This window comes from Sceloporus undulatus, chromosome 6 (assembly GCF_019175285.1).
Source record: "Sceloporus undulatus isolate JIND9_A2432 ecotype Alabama chromosome 6, SceUnd_v1.1, whole genome shotgun sequence".
NCBI lineage: Eukaryota > Metazoa > Chordata > Lepidosauria > Squamata > Phrynosomatidae > Sceloporus > Sceloporus undulatus.
The window spans coordinates 76,284,520-76,308,461 of record NC_056527.1 but is presented as its reverse complement, the minus strand read 5'-3'; the positions used below and the strand labels follow the sequence as shown (position 1 = coordinate 76,308,461).

The following is a 23,942-nucleotide window of genomic DNA, read 5'->3' as shown; positions in this document are numbered from 1 at the left end:
AAAGTATAAATTCTAAATAGCAAGCTTTGATTTTTTATTAAAGTCACCATTTTCCTTTTCCATTATATTTAATGGGGCTTGAGCATCCATGGATTTTGTTATCCATGGGGGGTTCTGGAACCAAACCCCAATGGATAACAAGGGCCCACTGTATTCTCTTTGGGCCAATCCAAAGAGTCATGAAGGTTTGTAGGCAAATGAGTTGACTAAGGAAAGCCTCCCTCAGGTCTTGAAAATGTATGTCCATGGGAAGGCACATAGGAATAGACCAACCTCCAATGTGAAAATAGGTCACTGTTTTCTTAAATTATATGCAGTATTTCATTCCCCAGTAGCTCCTGCATATGAGTATGCAAGGTTAGTGCTGCAGGATGTTGCTTCTGTTTTTGTTAAACATTAATGGAATAAAATATGGTTATGGTCCTACTTTGCCCAACTGGTACATATCTCATCCTTTTATTCCAGATGTAGGCACAACAGTAATTTAATTTGGAGTGGGAGAACTGCATTATTTGGATTTTTTTTTCTTCAATACAAGATAAAATAATTTTATTTTATTTTTTGCTAAAATAAAACTTGGAAAGAAAGACTCTATCCAAACTGTGCCCTTTAAGAGATTTTGGACTACAGCTCCCAGAAGCCTCAGCCATGTTGGCCAATAGTCTGGAATTGTGGGAACTGAAGTCCAATATCCCTTAAAGAGCACAGTTTGGGACCACTGCTCCAGGTTATTGAATGAAAAGTATTCATACACCTTCCTTGTTTCAAAGTTTCCAAGATTTGACAAGCGTGCATATATAGAATGTTAAAAATCACCTTTTGGAGACAACTGTAATGATGCTTTGAGGAGCCGAAAGGACTGTCTGGATTAGTGGATAAAGGATACCCTTTGACTAAAAATATCTTATATTCATGTAAAGAATCACATTTTTACACCTATCCTGTAAGGGTATTGCTGTTTGTAATAGACTACTACACTAGAAGCTGGACAAGTTCATATTCTAAACCAATGAATTATGAACTGCAGCAGCATGACTAAATTAGATTAAAAGCCTAGCTAATTGAGCACTCAAGAGTGACAACCTCGATCAATTAGGAAACTCATAAGCAACATCAGACACCTTCCTGTTGTTTGTCCCAGACCCCTTAAAATCAAGCCATTTGAAAATGGAGATTCCACTTAGCTGTAACTTCTATTAGCTGTTAAAAGGCCTATAGTGCATCCTGACTCAGAAGACAATTTGAGCTAGTGCACAATTAAATTTTGTGATACATAAACCAAAGAAGCAATGGGAAGTGGGACAAACATATATTAGCACCAGAGGACTCTTGGAATGATTTCATTAGAAAACTGTTCAATAAGTATGGGTCCTTCTGTACTGCACAATTAAAGTGCTATTTTCCACTTTAAATGCCATGACTATATTCTATCATATTCTGGGTTTTGTAATTTGGTGGGGCATTAGAGATCTCTGGCTGAGAATACTCAATATCCCTCCCTAAACTGCAAATCCCAGGATTCCACAGAATGTTGTCATTACAGTTAAAGTAGACTTGTACTGCTATAATTCAGTATAGTGTGAAAGCACCTGATCTGTAAGGATAATCAGCTTTTTACTACTGAAAGGAACAACCTAGGTTTTTCAACAACAACCTTGCCCTCATAATGAACTCCATATTGATATGAACCCTCTTGGGCCAAACCATATCTCAGCTGTTTGCAGGTCAGCAGGTATAAGTATATCCTTAGCAAGTGTAGCTGATATTAGGGCTAATAAGAAATTAGACTAAGACCAGATGGTGGCCAAGAGAAATTACAAGTAATCTGAAAAGAAAGAGAGGAAGTACGGTAATTTTTGTAATGGAAGTGTGTTACCTCAAGTATACAAAAACAGCTGTCTGTTCTCCAACAGGTGGAACTATTACCAGAAAGAGATTTGGACAATGATGGAACAAAGATAAGCGTAAGTATGTGTCAAAACATAGACTGCTGCTACAATCTAAATTGCTTTCCACTTGCTGTGCTCCTTTTAATTAACAATCATCCAAAACCCATGAGCAATAAACCTATTAATGGCATCCACTCATGCTGCCTTTGACTTTGAGATAAAATATTGCATTACATGTAGATAAATGGTCTGCAGTTTTCTGAAAGAAACAATCTGTCTCTTAATTGTCTTCTTCTGGGTTCTGCACACCCAAGTGGATGAATGGGCAGTAAAGCTGTGTCTAGCTTTCTCATGAAGTAAAGTTTTGGAGCTCTCTTACTAAGTGAAGCAAAACATTTTCAAAAAAATTAATTTTCCTTAATTGCTCATGGGATTCTATACATCCCTGGGATCTAAAAACAACATTTATACAGGGTGTTGTTAGTCTAGGTGCACTGTAGTATTTCTGTAGGTCTTCTTGATCATCTATCCTGGTCAATGAATTCTTCTTGTAGTACCACAAGAGCTGTGCACACAGGATTTTATCCATCTCACAGTGCACTGGAAGCATGCTCATACAGCATAATTCCTAGCACAGAAAGGGATGTCTCCTGAGCTCACTACATTTCATGGCACATGTATAAAAGTTTCAGTGCCTTTATTTTCCCTGTGTCTTCCTCTCCATAGCTTCTCATGATATGGTCAAAGTATGACTGAGATTAATCATCTTGGCTTCTAGGAAGAGTTCAAGTCTGATTTGCTCTAGGACTCATTTATTTGTCTTTTTAGCAATGCATGATATCTGTAAAATTCTTCTCTAGCACCACATTTTGAATGAGTTGATTTTCTTCCCATCAGCTTTCTTCACCGTCCAGCTTTCACAACCATATATGGAAATGGGAAATATGATGGCATACACAGTCCTAACTTTAGCATTTAATGATATATCTTTTATACTTCAGGATCTTGTCTAGCTCCTTCAAAGCTGCCCTTTGCTGTCCTAGTCTTCTTCTGAAATATAATGACTACAGCCTCCATTTTTGTTAATGACTGAGACAAGGCATGGAAAACTTGTACTGTTTCAATGTCTTCATCATCTACTTTCATTTGTGGTCATTATTATTTTTTTCCCTAATGTTCAACTATAATCCTCTCTTCACATTTTCTTCCTTGATTTTCTCCAGTAATCCTTAGAAGTCTTCACTATTTTTTGCTAAGAGTAAGGTGGCATCTGCATATCTTAGATTGGTGATTCCCAAACTGGGCAGCACTCCCACCCAGGGAGTGTTGGAAAGATCCAAAAGAGCAGTGAGAGGGAAAAGGGGCAGCAGGAGGGAGGTGAGGGGAAAGGGGATGGCAAGGGGGCCCTCAGTCAAATGCACAAGAAGGACAAGGGGTGCATAAAGCTGATAGTAATGATTTTATTATTTTTATTGTACTATTTATTCCTTTTGGATGTTGTTTTTAATTTCATAATTGAGTTTTCTATTGGATCTGTTGATAGTAACAAATGATGGTGGTGATGATTATGATAACTAGGGGGACTATCAGCCTTTAGAACCCTGGTGTGGATGAGGGTTGCATGAAACTTCTTCTTAGGGTCCCTAAAATCATAAGGCAGCCTCACTGATTATTCCATGTGGTGGTGTCTCCTGCTCTTTGCCTGCCCACACAAGCTCACTTCCTTAGCTGGATCTTTCTCTGGTAGAGGTGGCAGCTGGGAAACTCTTGCAAGGCTTGGATGCAGGATGTCACTTCTATAGCTAAGAGTGGCACCATTTGGGGACAGACTGACTAGAGCAAGGTGTTAGAGCACATGGCAATGGAGGACGAGTGGTGGCAAACAGGAACTTTCAAATTTGGGACCCTGCTTAAGCTTTGTGAGATTTGCGGGGACTTACCTGGCAGGTTGGAGCTGATCTGCTGCTCCTGTTTTCTTTCATAGGACAGGCTGAGAGAAGAAATAACAGAAGAAGCAGTGTTTATGTATGTGTGTGTGGTGGGGGAAGAACACTTGAAGCTGTGTGGGGAAGGCATGTCTCTGGTGAAGGAGAGGGAGAAGCAACGGGGGTTGATTCTTGGAAAGAGTCCTTTACCTTGGAGTGGCTTCTGTAGTTAAAATCTCTCTCTTTCCCCATCCACGCCAGTGTCCAGTCCAGGGCATGTTGGCCCTGTAAACTACCTACACACACACTGGCTGTGCCCATCAACAGCCTAATGAAGAAGGATTGAGAGTAGTTCCTTGACAGGGAGAAGCTTCTCCCTTTGTACAGGTCACCTTGGGAGCAGCAACCAAGCAGCTGGAGGAGTGGCATAGGTGAGAGGCTTCTTGGTTGCTGTTCATCCAGCTTGCTCAGTTGCTACTTCCATGGTGACTAAATGCAAAGGGAGCAGTGACCAAGATTGGTTGTTTTGAATTTGTAGTACAACAGTAAGCCTAATATCAAGAAATATGCATGAGGGGCACTAGGTTCATTGCCCAAGACAAAAGAGGGCAGTAGCCAGAAAAAGTTTGGTGACCAATGTCTTAGGTTGTTGCTGTTCCTTCTTCTTATCTTCACTCTCCTTTCTTCTGTGTTTTAACCTACTCTTCATATGTTAATCTCTGTGTAAAAGTTGAACAAATAGGGTGATAGAATGCAGCCTTACCTGACCACCTTGCCAAAAGGAAAACCATTCTGTTTCTTTGTATTCTGTCTGAACAATAGCATCTTCTCCTGAGTACAGATAACATATCGGGGTAAATGTTGTGGCATACCCATTTCTTTAAGAGCAACCCATAGCTTTTCATCAGTCTGTGCTTTAAAGATTATAGCAAAGTCTTTGATTGTGTTGACCAGTGGTTCCTAATCTTTGGTCATTGATTTTCTCCAGTGTTTTGGACTTCAAATCCCAGAAGTCTCAGTCAGCTTGTCCAACACTCAGGAATTCTGGGAGTGGCTGTCCAAAACATCTGGAAGACCAAAGTTTCAGAACCACTGGTCTACACAACCAAAGACTTTGCTGTAATCTATAAAGCACAGGCTGGTTTTTCTTTTTGAAATTGTTTGGTGTGCTCCATTATCCAACATATGTTAACAATATGATCCCTAGTATCTCTTCCTGAACCCAACTTGGACATATGGCATCTCTCATTCCATCTATAGCAAAATACATTATTGCAGAATTTTGAGCATCATTTTGCTTGTATGGGAAATAAATGCAATAGTCCTGTAGTTACTGCAATCCCCTTCTTGAGGACAGGAATGTATAATGAGCATTTCTAGTCTGTGGGACATTTATTTGTTTTCTATATTAGTTGACAGATTTTTGTTAAAACTAGAGTAGATTCTGTCTCTGTAGTTTGAAGCAGTTCTATGCCATCTCTTCCTGGTGATTCATTCCTCTTCTCTGAAGATGCCAGTCATAGATGCTGGTGAAGTTTCAGGAATAAACTCTTAGAGAACATGGCCACATAGCCCAAAAAATCCACAAAAAACTACAGATGCTGGCTATGAAAGTCTTCAACTTCACACTCTGAATACAACTTCCATTTCACTTTATAAAAACGTAGGTTCCTCTTCAAATGGTTCTTCCTTGAATAAATTTGTCACCTATACACAGTTCTTCAGTATATAGTTTCCATTGTCTATTTATTTCCACTTTTTCATGTAATGTGTTCTCCTGCTGGTTATAGAGCATCCCCACTCTTGGTTTAAATTTCTCTTTGATTTCTCAGATCTTGTGGGAGAGTTGTCTTGTTCTTTCTTTTTTGTTGTTAATTCTATTTCTCTACATTGCATATTATATTTCCCTCCAGCAGTACACAAATTCTGAATCTATTTCTGTCTCCTTTTACCATTGCTTTTCATCTGTTCTTGACTGCTTGAAAAGTTTCAGCTGAGGCTTCATTGAGTTTTCTACTTCTTTTTGTCTACAGACAGTATCTTTTTGCATCCCTACCTGACACTGTCCCCGGCTTGAGTCCAGAGTTCTAGGTCAGTTAGGCTTAATAGTGCAAATTTATTTTTTCCAGTATATTTCAGTTCTGCAGGGATGCTCTTCATATTGTGTTTTGGCAAGACGGCTAGTTTAGTGATCTTCTTCAGTTTTACCTTCATTTTTGATATTAGCAGTTCATGATCTGTGCCACAATCTGTTGGTGGTCTTGTTTTTGCAGAGGGAATGGAGTTTCTCCATCTATTTGATTTCTACACTGGCCATTAGATGTCCGTGTATACAGTCATTTCTTTGTTTGCTTGAAAAATATGTCTGTTATGAACAAACTATTGGTCTCACAAAATTCAGTCAGTCATAATCATGCTTCATTTCTGGATCCTAGGCCAAATCTTTTGAAAGCCCAAAACATGAGGGTCAGATGATGTAGATTCTGGCCACATTTGGACATAGAGTTCAGACGATGCATGCCCTGAATGTGGCCAGAACCCACATTGACACCACACCATCCAGGAAGAATCAGGCCAAGAAGGAGCAGATATGATCCACTCCTTCAGGCAGGCTGGTTTAAGACTGCGGTGGCAGCCCAGATTGGGGCCAGGCATGTCCTGTTGCCATGGCCCTGGTGTGATCAGTGCCTAAATCTTTCATAGTGTTCTTTTTCATACTTTTGCAATCCAATATCTAATGATTAACAAGAAGTCCTGTTTGTGTTTGTGTGTGATCAATTTCCTCCTAGTCTCCAGCATAGAATCTTTCCATGTCTTCTTCTGCCTCTGTAGTTCAAGGGTAAACTTGGATTATGGTTATATTTGTGAGGCTTCCCTGAAGTCTTACTGATATTATTTGGTCAGATTTAACATTATATCCTCTGAGTGATTTTGCTGCATTTCTCCTTACTATTAATGCCACCTCATTTCCTCTTAGATTTTCATTTTCTAAGGAAAATACCTTGGAGTTTATCAAGCGGGAGGAATTTCTCTTAAATTCAAATGAAAAGAAAGTGGGGCCAAAACGCATTCACTTAAAGTCACTAGTTTCACGCAATTACATGAATATGCATTGCATTCAAACTGGCTCCCCATTGCCCAAAAATAGCATGCCATTGCCCAGATTTGCATGTAGCAGTCTATCATGCAATAATGTGAACCCCCATGATTGCGTTTGGACTGATTCCCATTGCCCGAATTTGTGTGTAGTGGGTTATCATGCAATAATGTTAAACCCCATGATTGCGTTCAGATTGCCATCGGATTATACTTCCAATTCCCCTTGTCTGATAAACTCCTGTGTTTTACTAAATTTAAATGCCAAATTCCTGTGTACTTTAACTGACCCACAAGTATCTCAATGTTTACTGTTCCAGTCCTTGTTTTACAATGTCAAGCTTCCCCTGATCCTTGTCTCTCACATTTGATATTTTCTAAAATTTGGTGTGCAGCTTCTGACTTTCCTTTCACCTCTGAGCATCCTTTTGGTTTCACTCCAGTTCTGCCATTAGCAGTTGTGCTAGTCATATTTCTCCCCTGCTGTACCCTAGTAGCTTGTTGAGTGCCCTCTGACCTGGGAGTCTCATCTTCTGGCACTATCCCTTGTTTCATTTTGGATTGTCTCATCATAGGGTTTTCATGGTGAAAGACATTCAAAATAGGTTCTCTATGCATGCATCTGCACAGTATTAACAAGTGTTAGCTATGATGCCACTGCCATCTCTGAGACATCTCCTGCTAGTATGCCCTCCCTCACTATTGCTGCTTCCCAGTAGTCATTTGTCACATTTAGACTGGTTCCTCAGACTAAACATCTAAGGAAAAGCCTGTGTGGCCCTACCAGAAGCACTGGATCAGTATAGCCTTTTTCATCACAGAAGGATGCAATCCCACCACCATTAAAAAGTAATGCCATTGGTTGGATGGTAATGCTTATCCCATCAGAATCCACCTGAGAATGGATTTGGAATTTAATGTGTAATTTCTATAATTAAAGCATTTAAATCTGAATGATCATGTATGCAACCAGAGCTTTAAAGTGTTAGTTTTTGTACTACATTCCCAGAATCTGCCAGCCCATATGCCATTAAGATTCTATAGACATCCACCAACACCAATTTTATACAGTATGCCTGCATCTGCACTGCAGAAATAATCCATGTTGACACTACTTTAACAACCTTTTCTCAATACTATGGAATTTTGGGAATTGTAGGCCTGTTACAGACTGCCAAAATAAAGCTGCTTCGGGTCTCTTTGGAGGTATGCTATTTAAATGATGCATGGGTCCTATGAGTCCGGAGGTCGCGCCAAAGCCACACTCCATTCCTAAGCACCGGAGTGAAGCTTTGGTGCAGCTTCTGGATTCTTAGGACCCATGCATCATTTAAACAGCATACCTCCAAAGAGACCCAAAGCAGCTTTATTTTGGCAGTCTGTAACAGGCCGTAGTTTTGTGAGACATTTAGCTTTCTCTGTCAAGAGAGCCACAACAAACTAGAATTCCCAGAATTCCATAGTACTGAACCATGGTAATTAAAGTGGTATCAACATAGATTATTTCTGCAGTGTGACTGCAGCCTAAATTTTGCTAGAATAAAGAGGGGTTTTTTCCCCCTTTCTTGGACTCACACATCAAACTTTCATTAGCCTTAATGGGTTTTTTGCCCCCATGAAAAACTAAACCCTTCAGAATCTTTTCATTTTTTGCTTATTTGTTTTTACAATGTGACATTACAAACATACAAGGGCTGTAATTGCTTTCAATATTATTTCATTACCTGGTGCAATGCAGTTAAAATTACATAGGAACACTATTTTCAAAATTACATGGAACTCTTTAGAAAACATATGGTACAAATGAATAAAGTAAAGAGGTGGAAATATCAGGGTCCGAACATGGGATGAGAATTTTATACCAGATGTTCTTTTAATAGTACAAAGATGCAAAATTTGAGCCATAAAAAGAAATGCAGCCCACTAGCTATGTATTATGGTTTGCCAAGCATTATATTAATCCTTCTCTTCTTAGAATTCCAGGCATGCAAGTTATGTGAAATCCTCCTCTGCAAATTTCACCATACTGGATCCTAAAATCAAAGCTTAGAAAAATTACTTTTTTGGATTACAACTCTTAGACTCACCAGCCAGCATGGCATTTGGCCATGCTAGCTAAGAGGCTCTGGGAGTTGTACTAAAAAGAAAATATATGCAAGCTCTTGCTAAAATAGGTTGCATTTTGGTGCTTTGTGCAAAGAGTAACAGAAATGTGGGCCACTGCCAGAAAAACAAGACAAGAATGTCACCCTTTTCTCAATATTTTTACAGCTGTCATCTGACATACACACCACATTCCCAATATACTCTTATAGTCTCTCATATCCCATTCCCTCTCACACATTCACTGTCATACACAGTATTCTTAATACCCCCCACACACCTTTTTCAAACCCTGCTTCTCAGCTGATCCATGCAGATCAATTGTGTCTCTCTGTGTGTAGGGAATTCATTTCATTGTGTTAGTTTGACTGGGAGAGATAAACCTACCTGCCCTACATACCACAAATGACATAAAGCAGAGGGCATATTTTGGAGCTGAGCTGATTACTGGCTTTTCTGAAAGTTTGGAAGGCTGCATCCACACTATCATGGGTACCATTTGGGGTGATCAGAAGACCTGTCACATCACTTTTGGTTCCTTTTTGGGTTACATGTGGGGAAGTCTTGATCCTTTAGGTTGGTGATCATTTAAACAACTAAGGCTCGTTACAGACCGCCCAAAAGGGGCGGTATTGGGCCGCTGCCGGTTGCAGCGCGGAGGAGCCGCAGCAGCCAAACCGCGCAACTCCTCTGTGCTGCAATAAAGGAGGGCAGAAATCGCACTCCTTCCGGCAACCCGGAAGAGCCGCCGCAAGTGCCATAGCGCGCACTTGCGACGGCTATTCCGGGTTTAGACGTCCGGACGCTACACGTCTGTTACGTCAAGATGGCCGCGCCCGTCTGTATAGAGTGCCGCCATCTTGCTGTACGGAATACGCACGAGGGGCAAGGCACATCCGGAAGCGCCGTCCCTCGTGTGTATTCCTGGCGCAACGACGGCGCCGCTTAGGCCCGTCTGTAAGGCGCCTAAGTCACATGTCATGAAAGCATTCTAAAGTGGATTTTTAGATTAAAAATAGTAGAAATATGGAGGAGATGCTCGGGTCTTAGTGGTATCACTGGGGGTTTCCAGGGCCACCTTGGACCCCACCCATGGCCTCATATGGACCCCATCCATGGCCATGGGTTGCATGATTCTTACACCTGAAAGAAAGAATGGAATTACTCCACAGTTTGGATGACCTAGAGAAAGGTTTCTTTATCCTCAACAAGAAGTACTGTCAGGGATGAAGACTGGGACTTCTTAGCAATCCACCAGAGAAACTGAGAAATCTGTCTTCATTCCCACTCCATGCTATTTTCTATGCAAAATGCTATTTTGTGTGCAAAACAACCAAGCACAAATTTTGTCCAAACTAAGTCCTGAACTGTGAATTCATGCCAGTTCAGGATTCTTCTCACCAGGGTTACTCAACATTCAAAAAACATGTTTTTGACCATTTTAAAATAGGTTTTGAATATCCTTTCCAGCTCTATGCATATCAGATTTCACCACAGCAGATACTGTTGTGGTTATTATGCATTTCAATATATCTAATAATACATCCCTCTTTTCATAAGCAGTTTGAACCTTGGTCACAACTAATTCTACCTGGACTAGGCTTTTGTGATTTAAATGCTCAATGATCCTATACAGCCTTCTAATTAAAAGTAGGTTTAAATGAAGAAGTGTACTAATTTGTGAAGGGAGCTCACAGGTCATATTTTTATTCTTAAAGAACTCATTAAAATTGTAAATTAGAATAAGGGTGTGAATGAAAAGAGAATACTATGAATGCTGTGCTGCCAAAGTTAATCAACATAGATTTTGCTGATTCAAATGCTTTTAAAGAGTGATATTCTCTATACTCATATCTCCACTGAAGAATATATTACAAAGATCTGGTGCAGATCAGAGGCTATGACCCAAACACAGTGCAGAAACAGTCCAGTTTGAGACTGCTTTTGCTACTCCAGCTCAGTGCTAGGGAGCCCTGGGAATTGTAGCTTATTGTGGCATTAGAGCTCTCTGACAGAGAAGGCTAAATGTCTCACAAAGGTACAGTTCCCAGAATTCCTCAGCATTGAGCCAGGGCAGTTAAAGTGGTCTCAGACTGGATTATTTCTGCAGTGTGTTTTGGGCCTATGAATGTGTGTTGTAGATTGGGACATTCATATTTCAGTCATTAGAATGGTAACACTGAATTTATTTCTGGATTCACTTATATAGGAACCATAATTTACTTGAGAGTAGATTAAGACTGGTGGCGGGCCAACAAAAATATTGCTGCTAAAATCCAGTGCTGCCAGAGCTTGTTAGAAATAACTCCTCTTACTCAAAAGCTCTTATGCAAAATTTTCATCGGCTGCCACTATCCAGTCATCAGTAGTTAATTGAAATGACATGCATAATTTTTAATCTTCCTCACCAGCAGTTTTCATCTGCTGTATGTAATCTGCTGCATGGATTGCAGATGTGAAACCAAGGAAAAGTTGAACTTGCCTAGACTTCTGCCTGGACTAAACTGATTTCTGTCATTCCAGCCACCATTTTGACAACATGCATATTATCTTTACTGTCCGTTTGACACTTTTTGCACTTTACAAGACATCCTCTCTCAAAAAACCCACCTCCACTTCTGCAACTTGGACTAATAATAACAGACAAATTTACAAGTTGACGTATGAATTACAAATAATAATAATAATAATAATAATAATAATAATAATAATAATAATAATAATAATTTATTTATACCCCTCTTCAGCTAAAAGGCTATCAGAGCAGCTTATGAATTGTTAATTAGACATTTCCCCGCCCTCAGGCTTACAATCTAAAAAGACAAGACACAAAAAGAGAAGGGAATGGCAGTGGGGAAGGGGGAAAGTCCAGCAGATCTTCTCTCCCTCTGAGCCTCGACCAAGGCAGATGGACTAGAGGAAGGGCCCTTCTTCTTACTATGGCTAGGCCTGATGTAGCTGGCCTGCCCTTCTCTTCCTCTGGATGATGGTGGATGGCTCTTCTTCTTTTCACGCAAGGCCTCATGGACCTGGCCTGCCCTTCTCTCCCTCTGGATGATGGTGGAGGGAGGGAAGGCCTTCTTCTTTCAGGCAAGGCCTGATGGAGCTGGTTTGCCTTTCTCTTCCTCTGGATGATGCTGAATGGAGGGATGGCCTTCTTCTTTCAGGCAAGGCCTGATGGAGCTAGCCTGCCCTTCTCTCCCTATTGTATTATATTGTAAGTAAAGTGCTTTGGTCTTTGAAAAATTGCTTCATAATGTTCTTTCCAGATATAGTTAATGGTCCATAAATTGATCAAATAAATAAGAAATAAAAATTATGTCATATTGTATTATTATATTGTACTATCAACATAATATTACATTGTCAGAATGGCCGGTTTGTTTTGTATATGTTTTAAATATTTATACCCAACTTTTGATTGCATGATACTCAAGTCACTTTAGAACAGGTTGAAATAATGCCTCCACTATTCTATTCCCCACCTCAACCCCAAATAAATTCACATGACAAACCCACACACATACAAACAACCCAGTTGAACATAATTCTGTGGCCAGTGGCTGGGTAACTTGCTTCCTTTAGTAACCTCAAATCCAAGGTCAGCTGCTAGCTGACTCAGAATCTTCTTTCTGGCAGGGGGGAAGGAAACAAACTCTGTCTAGATGGACCTTCTGTAAATACAAATAGTTGGGACATTTGCTGAATGTAATGCCTGATACGTTCTTTCTCAAACTTTTGCAGACAGTGAAAGTACAAGGGAATGACATCTCCCACAAGCTGCAGATCTCAAAAGTCAGGAAAAAGGATGAAGGGTTGTATGAGTGCAGGGTGACCGATGCCAATTATGGAGACCTTCAGGAATACAAAGCCCAGGCCTATCTCAAAGTCAGTGCAAACAGCCACTCCCGACGGATGCAGGCCTTTGAAGCATCCCCTATGTGGCTACAAGATAAGCCTCGCAAGAACATCTCAGCAGCCATCCCTAGTAGCATCCATAATTCTGCCAGCCAGCGTATACGCCCCACCTCAAGCCCTCCAGCAGATGCCAAAATCCCTAAACAAAGCCCACAATCAGGTATGAGAATGTATTTTGAACAGTTGATGGATTTGTGTGTTAATGATCTTGAGACATGTTTTAAATTCAAAGTGAAAGGGGGAAATAATGATGTTACTAGAGAAAGAAAAAATGCTTATCGTGCTCTGTGCTGTTTTACATCCAAAATGGCTTAGGGAAATATGCTAAACACAAGTCCATAGCTTTGGAATACATGGTTCTCTTTACTCTCCAAAACAAAAACAAAAAGCCCCATTGACTTTGCTATGGTAAGCATTTAAAACAAAGGCTTGTTATCCATAAACTGAAATGCACAAACTATGTATGGAAGCCATCACCCATCTTCAGGACTTAATCATTTTCCTGTTTTTAGTGTTTTTGTAAGATTGCAAAAACAAACAAGAGTTATTCCCTGGTATGTATGGCATGATGGACTATGTTGTATGTGGTCTTAGTTTGAAGAACTAGGAAGACAATACATCATTGAGTCCTAAACAACGATTTTCATTGGTAATGTAAGAAAACATTGGAGCCCAAAGTAAGAGGATTTATATCAAAATATGCTAATTTATGTTGCCTGTATTTTCTCCCTGCCCCCTTCTTTTATGGAGAGCTAGATTTTCCTTGTTTCCATTTACAGAATTTTGTTTCTCTCTAAAATCAAGGCTGAACATTTTTTTGTGATCCACTAAATTAGCTGTAAATAGGATAGTGTGTGTGTTGGGGGGATATAACAGCAGACTTGACAACTTATGTCCCATCCAGCCTAATGCAGCCTATCAGTGTAATATTTGACAACCTTTGAGTTTGGGTTTAACAATGTCCTTGTGGGCTACCATACATTGCTGAAGGCTGAATTAGGTTTGGTATGTCACATGTTAGGTTTGCTCCAAATCATTTCCCAGTGACCATGTTATTTATTTTTAGATAACAACTAGATGCATTAGTTGCAGAACATTAGAAGAGAAAAGAGAAAATTGTTTTTGTAAGAATTAAAGAGAGAGAACATTGTCCATGGAAGATTGTTACTGGTACATTTTGAAATGTGTCAGTTTTTGAAGAACACAGATGATTACTCACATCATCTTTGGAAATAATTCTTCTTGTTTTGACTCTGGTAGTCCAGATATTCTGTTGGTTCATTTGCATATAGCTACTTGTATATTATACTACTTTTTGGTGAGGATAATTTTATTATTCTCAAGCTTCTCAAGATTTCTGATTGGGAGTTGAGTTATAGTGAGATGGTGAACTATCATGGATCTGAGTGTGAGTTAGGAATAGTGATGAACTGACCATTAATTTAACCGTCCAATTATAAAGATTGTATGTACAGTGCTGTGCAAATTTACAGCGCTTTATAAATAAAGGTTAATAATAATAATAATAATAATAATAATAGGCCACACTTTCTTAGTCTCTATCCTCCACAACCAATATGGTAATAATATTGAGTTGTCTGACAGGATTGTTAAAAATACCACATCAAGGAAGTGTTTAGAATACTCAAAAAGTACTCTATAATGGCAAGAAATGGTTTACAATTATACAGCACATTTTGAGTATTCCAGCCACTTGGTCTTTTTAACAATCAATGGTTCCATCAATTGGTTACACGTGTGATTATATTTATTTATCCTACAATATTATACTTAACAAATGGTTTTCTACAGTCCCTTCTATGACTTTATATTGTCCCCTTGAAAAATTCCTCCTGTGACCTTATTACTCATTAATTAATAGGGTTTTTTTCAAATTTAAGTCAAGTACTAAGAATTACATTTAATCAATCAATAAATCAATAAAAAGTAATTTCCACTTGGAGGTATCACACAGTGTTAGATGAATAGCAAAGACTGAAATGTTGCCTGTAAACTGTTACCTGTGCAACAACTCAAGTCTGAAGCACTGCAGGAATTTTAAGATAGAATTTGAGAGGCAATCTAGTACCAGGAAGGATTTTAAAAAATACTGTTATGAAAGAATGAGAACAAGATTTTTCCCCCCAATGAATAGGTCAAATCTGCAGGTTCAAAATTATCTTGGTTACTTAAAAAAAAAAAACAGACCAAGTTCAGTTCGTGGAGCTAAAGGTCATGCTTTGGGTATGCTGTTTTCAGTGTGTCTCTCAAAGCTACAACAAGATTTTTGTTGTTGGGATTTTTTTAAAAGAAAAAGAACATAAAATTACATTGCATTAAGAACTGAGAGTGGCAAGTGAAATTAACTCTTCCCTATCCTGCTCTGAACACACTCATTACATGACTGTTTAGCATCACTGAGAGTTGCTGTTGTTGTTTCCACATTGTTATTTGCCTTCTTCCTAAAGATTTTAGCCTTAGTCTGAATCATGCTTATTCTGCTTGCACTTGCTGTTAATAAAAAGCAATCACTGTGGGCTGCATCCACACTATGGAAATAATTCAGTTTGACACACCTTTAACTGCCATGGCTCAATGCTGTGGAATTCTGGGAACTGTAGTTTCTTGTAGGTCCCAGAACTCTCTAACAGAGAAGGCTAACTGTCTCACAAAACTAAAAATTCCAGAATTCCATAGCTTTAAACCATCTCAATTAAAGTGGCATTTAACTGGATTATTTCTGCAGTGCAGATGCAGCCATGGTTTCACTTAAAAATACATTTAAAGTATCATATTGCCAGGCCCTTATTTGAAGACCAGCTATCCAGATGCTGATTTCCTCACCATTGGCTATGATGTCTAGGGGTGATGGAAGCTGCCGGCTAACAACATCTGGTGGGCTTATGACTCCCATCCTTGCTGTGGGTTTCCTTTAACATCCATAGGGAAGCTTAAAAGCTTTCTTGATCCAAGGCTATGTAGCAGATACACTACTGTTATTTATTCATGTATTTATGAAGTGCTCCTACCCACTTTTCTGAGTAGTGAGAAGTTTCAAGGGCAGCATGACAAGATTTCATTTTCTTTGATGGGAAAGCACTGGAGACTTATACTATCTTTGCAATTCTCACTCTGCTTTCAAATATACATGTAGTACAGAGGAAGAAAATTGATACCTATAAACAGCAACTGTCCCTGTGAGAGGTTGGTTTCAGCCAATTTACAACTCTCTCTTCCTTTTCCCAACTGCAAACGGGCAATTTCACTTTCTTACACACACTTACACACAAACACACAAATCGGAAGCTGTAGAGCATGGGTTCCAGACTCCACCTAATAGGCAAATTATCAGGTGAGGCAAAATGAATGCACTGCTTCTCCAAATGAAACTTACGTCTTGCAATGAAAATGTTCTTTATTCCTCTAATTTCTAACATTGCAGAATTCAGTATTAACATTGTTCACAACTGGAACACTTATAGAGAGCCAGTGTGGTGTATTGGTTTTCATGTTGGACTAGGACACTGAGAGACCAGGGTTCAAATCCCTGCTGAACCATACAAACCTACAGGGTAATCTTGGCAAGTCACACTCTCTCAGCCTGAGAGGAAAGCTATAGCAAACCCACTCTGAAAAAATCTGCTAAACCCCATGATAGATTCACCTTAGGGGCTCCATAATTAAAAAAAATAACATGAAGGCACACAACAAGAACACTTGTATTTGCTGTGTTCTCATTCCCTTGGTCACTTTACCTGTCCCTTTCCTTTGCATACCTAAACTGTGTTTCTACCTGCTCAACTGCATTTTACTTGTGGGAGTGCCTTCTTCCTTATAGTCCGCCCCACACACTCAGATCTTCTGGGAGGAACCTATTGCACCAATGAATACCAGGTTGGTGGCTGTCTCCCAGAGGGCCTTCTCATCTGCCATTCTGAAAATATGAAATGACCTGCCAGATGCGATCCATCACATTACCACCTTCAATGCCTTTAAAAAGGCTATAAAGACGGAGCAATTCTGGCAGGCCTTTCCAGACTGAGTGATCCTTCTTTACTCTGGCTCCGATTGCCTTCCCTACCTCAAATTAGCTCTCCTTAATCTGCCTTTTAACTATTTTAATCAATACTTTTATGTGCTAATGTTTTCTTAGCAGGGAGGGACACAGTGGATTATGCTTTACTGATTTTACTTTTATTTTGTATTTTATAGTTTTATGTATTGTTTTATGTATTGTATTGTACTTTGTAACCCACCTTGATCCATAGGGAGAGGGAGGATATAAATAAATAAATATTATTATTATTATTATTATTATTATTATTATTATTATTATTAAGTTACTGCAATGCTATAAATTAGGGGACTGAAAGAAAATTTCTTTTGGGTAGGGACAATTCTAATTGGGGGTCAATGTACCTTGTACACAAAAACCATTAACTTCTATTGTCCTAACCCTGGTCTTTATCAGTGTCAGGAAAAATCACAGATCCAGTCCAAGTAAAAAGAAACTAGACAACCCCAACAGTATATTGCTTTGAAAGATGGGCCCAGGGAAAGGGGCTTATCTCTCAGCAGTGGCAGGTAGCACTCTATGGAGCTGTGGAACTGAAGCTTGGTCATCAGATGATTTTACTAGGGTAACCACAGATGGTCACCAGTGGAAATGCCACCCACCCACCACCAGTTAATACAATCCTGAAAGGTCAAATCTAGACATTTTTAAAAAATTACACAAAGGTACCTCAAAACAAATATAACTCTTAGAGGCCAGTACAAGCTTGTCCCTGCTAACACTAAGCTTTAGAGGATCAATTAAGACACAACAAATATAAGGCATCTCATTCCAGTTGATAGGTAAATAACAGGGAACAGATTGGAACACAGAGAAAAACAATCCTTGCTAATCCTGGCTTGTAAGAACAGCAGTGCTCAACCACATATGGCTGTTGCTGTATGCTTCTGCTACCCTCCACCCCACACCAACTACACATGACATAGGCCAGGAAGCTATTGTGTGAAACCACTTGCAAAATGTAGGGCCCATACAGACAGTCCAAAATAAAGCTTCTTTGGGTTACTTTGGAGGTATGTTGTTTAAATGATGCATGTGTCCTAAGAGGCCAGAAGCCATGCCAAAGCCATGCTCCAGTCCTAAAGATTAAAGCACAGCTTTGGCCGAGCTTCTGGCCTCTTAGGACGCATGCATCATTTAAGCAGCATACTTCCAAAGTGTCCCGAAGCAGCTTTATTTTGGACTGTCTGTACAGGCCCGTAGTCTCCTGTGAGTGGTTTGACAAATCTCCTTGCTCATAGAAAAGAGAAAGTAGTTGCAGCTGTTTAACAGGAGGAAGAAGCATCTTTCTCCAGACCCACCTTTCAATGGAAAACTGGGTTTGAGGGAACTAGTGTTTCTGACCTCTAGCCTCATGACTCTTGTCCTATTTTTCCTGGCTTGGCAAATTTTTTAAGCTATGTCTCCCATAGTCCCATTGGTTTCAGGAACACTTCACCAAGTGCCACTGCATAAAGCATAACTAAACCAGCAGAGCCAAAACATCTCAAGTTTTGTGGCATAAAATCTCCTAGTTTCAGGAACACTTCACCAAACTCTTCAACTTACAGAGTCAGCCATTCATGAAAACTCAGACCTGGACACCTAATCTCCCTTCTCATAGCCTTCTTCATTTTTATATTTCAACTGCCTCCCTGCCTTCTTTACCTCACCACTGCTTTCAGTGCCACTGCATAAATCATAACTAAACAAGCAGAGCCACAAAATCTCAAATTTTGAGTCATAGAATCTCACTTTTGCACATCTCAACAATTGGTGGATGATATCCATTTCTATAGTGCCATCTGTAGGAGTTATGCAGAGCAGTGTAAGCCAAAATTATAGGTCCCTGTTTATGGAAATAATGGGTTAAATGTCAATGAGCATAACAGAAAAATAAAGAAAGGACAATAAATGGAAGGATGTATGGGAAATGGTAGCTGGCATTCTTTTAGTCTCCTGTCAAATTTCCTTTTTGGAATATGAGTATGGATGATCAAGCCAGAACTTTCCATGTAAGATGGGCTAGGGAATAGAAGCAGTTCAAGTTTTGCCCTCTCCCCCAAGTAAAAAATTTAAACTTTAAAACAATGTATGTTCACAAATAGATATACACATGCACACTTTGTCCAGCTGAAGCTTTCTGGTTTCAATGGGATTCATTGACTAGGCAGGGTGGTTTGATATGCATAAATCTGACATATGAATGGTGGTGCATTACATCAGCTCTAGCGTTCTTTTGATTATTTCCAACCTGATGGATGCCAGGTATTACTTTCAGGAAAAAAAATAGTCTAAGATGAGAAGGGGCAAAACAGATCAGCCAAAAGCCCAAGCCACTGTCACGCTGCCCACCTGTCCACATGGCAGGCAGCCTTTGGCATGGCATTAAGATGACTCACACCAAAATGAGTGCTGGAAAGTGCCACCACCTCAAAAAAGGTACCCTTTTTCCAGCTCTTTTAGGGCCGGCAAAGTGCGGTTGCTGTGGGCCTGATCCAGTGCTGAAAGGGGTGGCATCAAGCCACTGTTTCAGGGCCACCTGTTTTGCCTCAGTGTTTGTGCTACTTGCTATAATATAATACTCAGTATTATATTGACCCAGTTGAAGCATTTATGGATGAAGGTGATTCTCTGCATGGTTGAGGCAGGTCTCAAGCAAGATCTTTCCAATATTCTGTCAATGAGCTGAGTGCATGTGATAATCTGAACTTGAAAAATTACACTTGAAAACAAATCCCCATTGAGGTGACTTTGATAATGTTACTTTACTCCAGGAGTGCAAAATGTAAAACCTATGGGCTATATGTGGCCCCCAATGCTATTTTACAGTCCCAGGAATTCCCAGTCTCCTCAAGTTTTGGGGAAAAAATTAAAAAATAACAATGTGTATTACTTCCAACTCTAGGATATTTTGAGGTGTTTTTTCCTTGATTTTTTTAAATTTAAAATGTTGTGAGAGGATGATACAGTCCTTGAAGTCCTACTAGAGAATAATACACCCCCATCCCCTGGCATTTGGGCACCCCTCCATTATTGACTACCTTCATATATATATATTTTTGGGGGGGAGGTAGTTAAAAACTAAGCCTTAATCTCTCTAAATGCTCCAGATAGCATTTTTATTCTAAAGTGAAAAAAGGTAACAAATAAATGTTACTCATTACTTGGAAAGAAATGTGTTGATATTACAAATGATCACATTATTTGCAAAAATAACATTATGTCCTAATTATCCAGTAACACATTACACTGTTTCTTGTAGTATGTTACTTTCATATACTGCTGATGTTTCCTGCCACAGTATCTTTTTATTACTAAAATGGTCACCAAAAGTCATTTAGATTACCTTTCTTGGCTTTAGGAATCATTATCAGAAATTACTAGTTATTCTGGATTTTAGAAGAAAGAAAATGTGAACCTGAGGCAAATTTGGAAGACTCTGCTATCAGAAAATATCCTTGTTAATGTCAAGAGAAATTAAAGGTGTTATAATGAGATTTATTCTTTTCTTTATTTATTCATGCAACAAAGGCAGAACTCTGTCTTGGAAAACATTTGGGCAAATGACAGCAAAATGGAAACTGTGCCAAGGTCAAGTGAAATATAGAGAAAAGCTCACTAAGGGCCCCCACCAAAATGCAGAAAAAGGAAAGCAAACTTAATTTCCTGCTAAGCAGATGCTATTATATAAAGTAGTAACGTGGCTTCATTGACCCTCCTGCAGGTAGCATTCTGCAATTAAATGAACACAGTTTAGAAGTTGATGTTTTACTATTAAGGAATAAACTCTTCTAGAACAGGGCCTCATAGCCCAAAAAAACCATAAAAATTATTTATTTCTCATATCCCAAATTGTGCAGGGCCCACTGCAAAAGACATATGAATGAGTTGATAAGAATTAGAAATGGGAGGGAATCCCCTCCACTATTTTATAAACATTCCTTGAGAATTCTTTGCAGTTTTCTAGATCAACCCTTGTTCTTTCCAAACATTATTTTCATACATGCCTTTAGATTGCTCACTAGATTGCCTTATACCTATACAGCTGCAATTAATTTCCATGGGACCTATACCAGAGAACTTTACAGTTGTGTACTGATTTCTGGGCCATGTTCCTTTCAGACAGATTAGGGCCCTGTCTGGATTGCAGACACACACACACCGTCCTGCCCCCATTCCCACTGTGATGAGTCCAGACAATGCAGTGCCCAAATCTCAGCTCTGGAGACAACTGGCTAGACAATGTCTGACCAGTTTATCACTGAACCTGGTGTATAGTCCCTCCCCCTTGAAACATAGTTTTAAAACTCAACTCACCTTTTGTTTTTGATCTTCCTGGAAGATCCAGAACCATCTATTGCAAGGCAAGGAGGTTGTTTAAAATGTGTCTCTCTGTGCCACCTCAGAGCGAGCAACTCTCAACAGTGGCAACAACAGTAGTGAGCATTACAATGGGGTGCATTTGTGAACAGACTCCTGACATTACAATAGGAATGTTAAGGTGACAAGGGACATCACAGCTGCTTCGGGGGACAGAATACTCTGGCCAGTGCGAACACCACCAGTGACAGCATATACAGTATAATGAGTCTCTCTAAATAGTCTTATAAGTGTAAACTATCAATTATTTACTATGTTCTTGATGATAAGAAGACAAAGTAAAGTCCACAACTAAATATTTTCTATTCAATGAATTTTTAAAAATAATTGAAGTGAGAACATGAAAACTGAGTAGTTTTGTCTCAGCTGTAACAAAATAAAATTTCTGGGACATCTGAGGTCATATTTTAACATGGTTTCATGTTACTTTTCTTGTGTGTATTAACTATCCCGTGAGTCGGCCCTGACTCATGACAACCCTGTAAATGACATATCACCAAGATCCCCTGTCCTCCACTGCTCTGCTTAGGTCTTGTAAATTCAGGCCCATGACTTCCCTGGTTGAGTCTATCCATCTGGCATGCAGTATTCCTCTCTTTCTGCTGCCCTCTATCTTTCCCATCATTGTGGTCTTTTTTTATGATTCATGCTTTCTCATGAAGTGGCCAAAATATGACAGCCTCAGGGAGTATTCAGGCTTGATCTGATCAAAGACCCATTTTCTTGTCTTTTGGGCTGTCCAGGGTATCCTCAACACTCTTCTTTAGCAACATATCCCAAATGACTTGATTTTCTTTCTGCTAGATTTCTTCACTGTCCAGATCCCATGGTAATGGGGAATACAATGTCTTGGATGATTCTGACTTTAGTGTTCTGTTGTATATCTTCATATTTCAGGATCTTGTCTGGTTTTTTCAAGGCTGTTCTTCTCACTCCTAGTCTTCTTATTTCTTGTCTGCAATCTCTGTTCTTATCAATGTTTGATCCAAGGTATGGGAAATCTTTAACTATTTTGATTTCCTCATTGTCTAGGTTGAATTTATGTAGTTCCTCTTTGGTCATTATTTTTGTTCTCTTTATGTGCAGCAGTAGGCCTGCCTTTCCACTTTCTTCCTTGACTTTCCTTAGTAATTGTTTGAAGTCCGTGATGTTTTCCAATAGTAGTATGGTGTCATCAACATATCTTAGATTGTTGGTGTTCCTACCACCTATCTTCACTCTTTTCTTTTATTTATTAGAGTACTTATACCCCATCCTTCAGCCCTAAAGGCTATCAGAGTGGCTTACAATTATTATTTTTAATTAGATGGTTCTGAGCTTTTCTTATTATATCTTCTGCATACAAGATGAACAAGTCGGGTGATAGAGTTCAGCCTTGCCTTTGCCAATTAGGAACCATCCTGTTTTTCCAAGAGTAGATTTCTGTTGGAGAACAGTTTTAACAGTATTCTGTTCTGTTCTAACAGTAGTCTCTTGATCTATGTACCTATTTGTCATGGCCAGCCAAGATCAGCTCTCGGAGGATGAGGAGGAGGATGAGCCTCCTCCAGAGCAAGGGCTGATTGAGGCAACACCAGGTGCTGTTCCTGCCCTGCCAGGTCCCAGCTGTGATCCTCCAACCCCAGAGGAGGAGGTTCAACCAGGTCCTAGTGCCGAAGAGAGACCTTCTATGGTACCACTGCCTAGTGGGGACTCTGGGGACGAAGCTTGCATGCAGGTGCCTTCTTTCAAAGAGAGAAGAGCTGAGAGTGCTTGCAGGCGCAGATCACAGAGAATTGCCGAGAGGCAATTAGCCAACCAGCCTCAGGTGGCACGAGGGAGAGTTTCCCTTACTTAATTGGGAGAGAGACTAATGCTGGTTGCTAGAGTTTATTGCATGATGCATGATCTCCGGCGTGATTGTGCTGCTAGCATAGCTCCTAGTATCTGGATTCTTTGTTACTTGACCGTGGACCGGACTTTGTTATCTCTTGGCTGTTTTGACCGGACTGTTTGACCAATGTTTGTTTTCTTTGGTATCTGACTTCGGCTTGACTCTCGGAACGTTTGGACTTCGGAATTCTGAACTCGGCTTGTTTTCTCAGACTGCTCTCAGACTGATTCTTGCAAGGTCTGCTTTACTTTCACTTCCACTCTGCTAGGCTCGTTATCAGCTACTGTCAAGTGTCTGCTGGCAGCATTCCCGGACACGTTGGCTGTAGTGGGGACTCCCATGTCTTTAAGAGTCTTCCATGAGCTTTCATGATCCATGTAGTCATATCTTTGCTATAGTCTGCAAAGCACATGTTGATTTTATTTTCACATTCCTTGGTGTGCTTCATTAACGTCATATGTTGCAATGTGGTTGTACGCATCTTCCTACTATTGTATATATAGGCTAGATAAGATTTCATAGGATAGATAAGGGCAAGCAGGAAATAAGGGAGGAAATCCACATATATGAAGGAAGACAGAGTAGTAGGGGAAGAGGAAAGATAGCATATAAAGTGAAGATAACTGTTGGAGAAGGATAATGGATAAGAGATCAGAGCCGATGCTTTGGGATGATTTTAGAAGAAGAGCCAGAAAAAACCT

The 23,942-nt window shown here is 39.7% G+C and overlaps 1 protein-coding gene across 3 annotated transcripts in view; it reads left to right on the top strand.

Moving 5' to 3' along the window:
* Positions 1-23,942, top strand: part of VSTM2A (V-set and transmembrane domain containing 2A) — a 46,337-nt gene that overhangs the window by 5,994 nt on the left and 16,401 nt on the right. For all 3 annotated transcript variants that reach the window (XM_042471193.1, XM_042471194.1, XM_042471195.1), the window contains exons 3-4: positions 1,914-1,964; positions 12,758-13,091. In XM_042471193.1, coding sequence (XP_042327127.1) covers positions 1,914-1,964; positions 12,758-13,091 — 385 coding nt within the window. The remainder of the gene's footprint in view (positions 1-1,913; positions 1,965-12,757; positions 13,092-23,942) is intronic.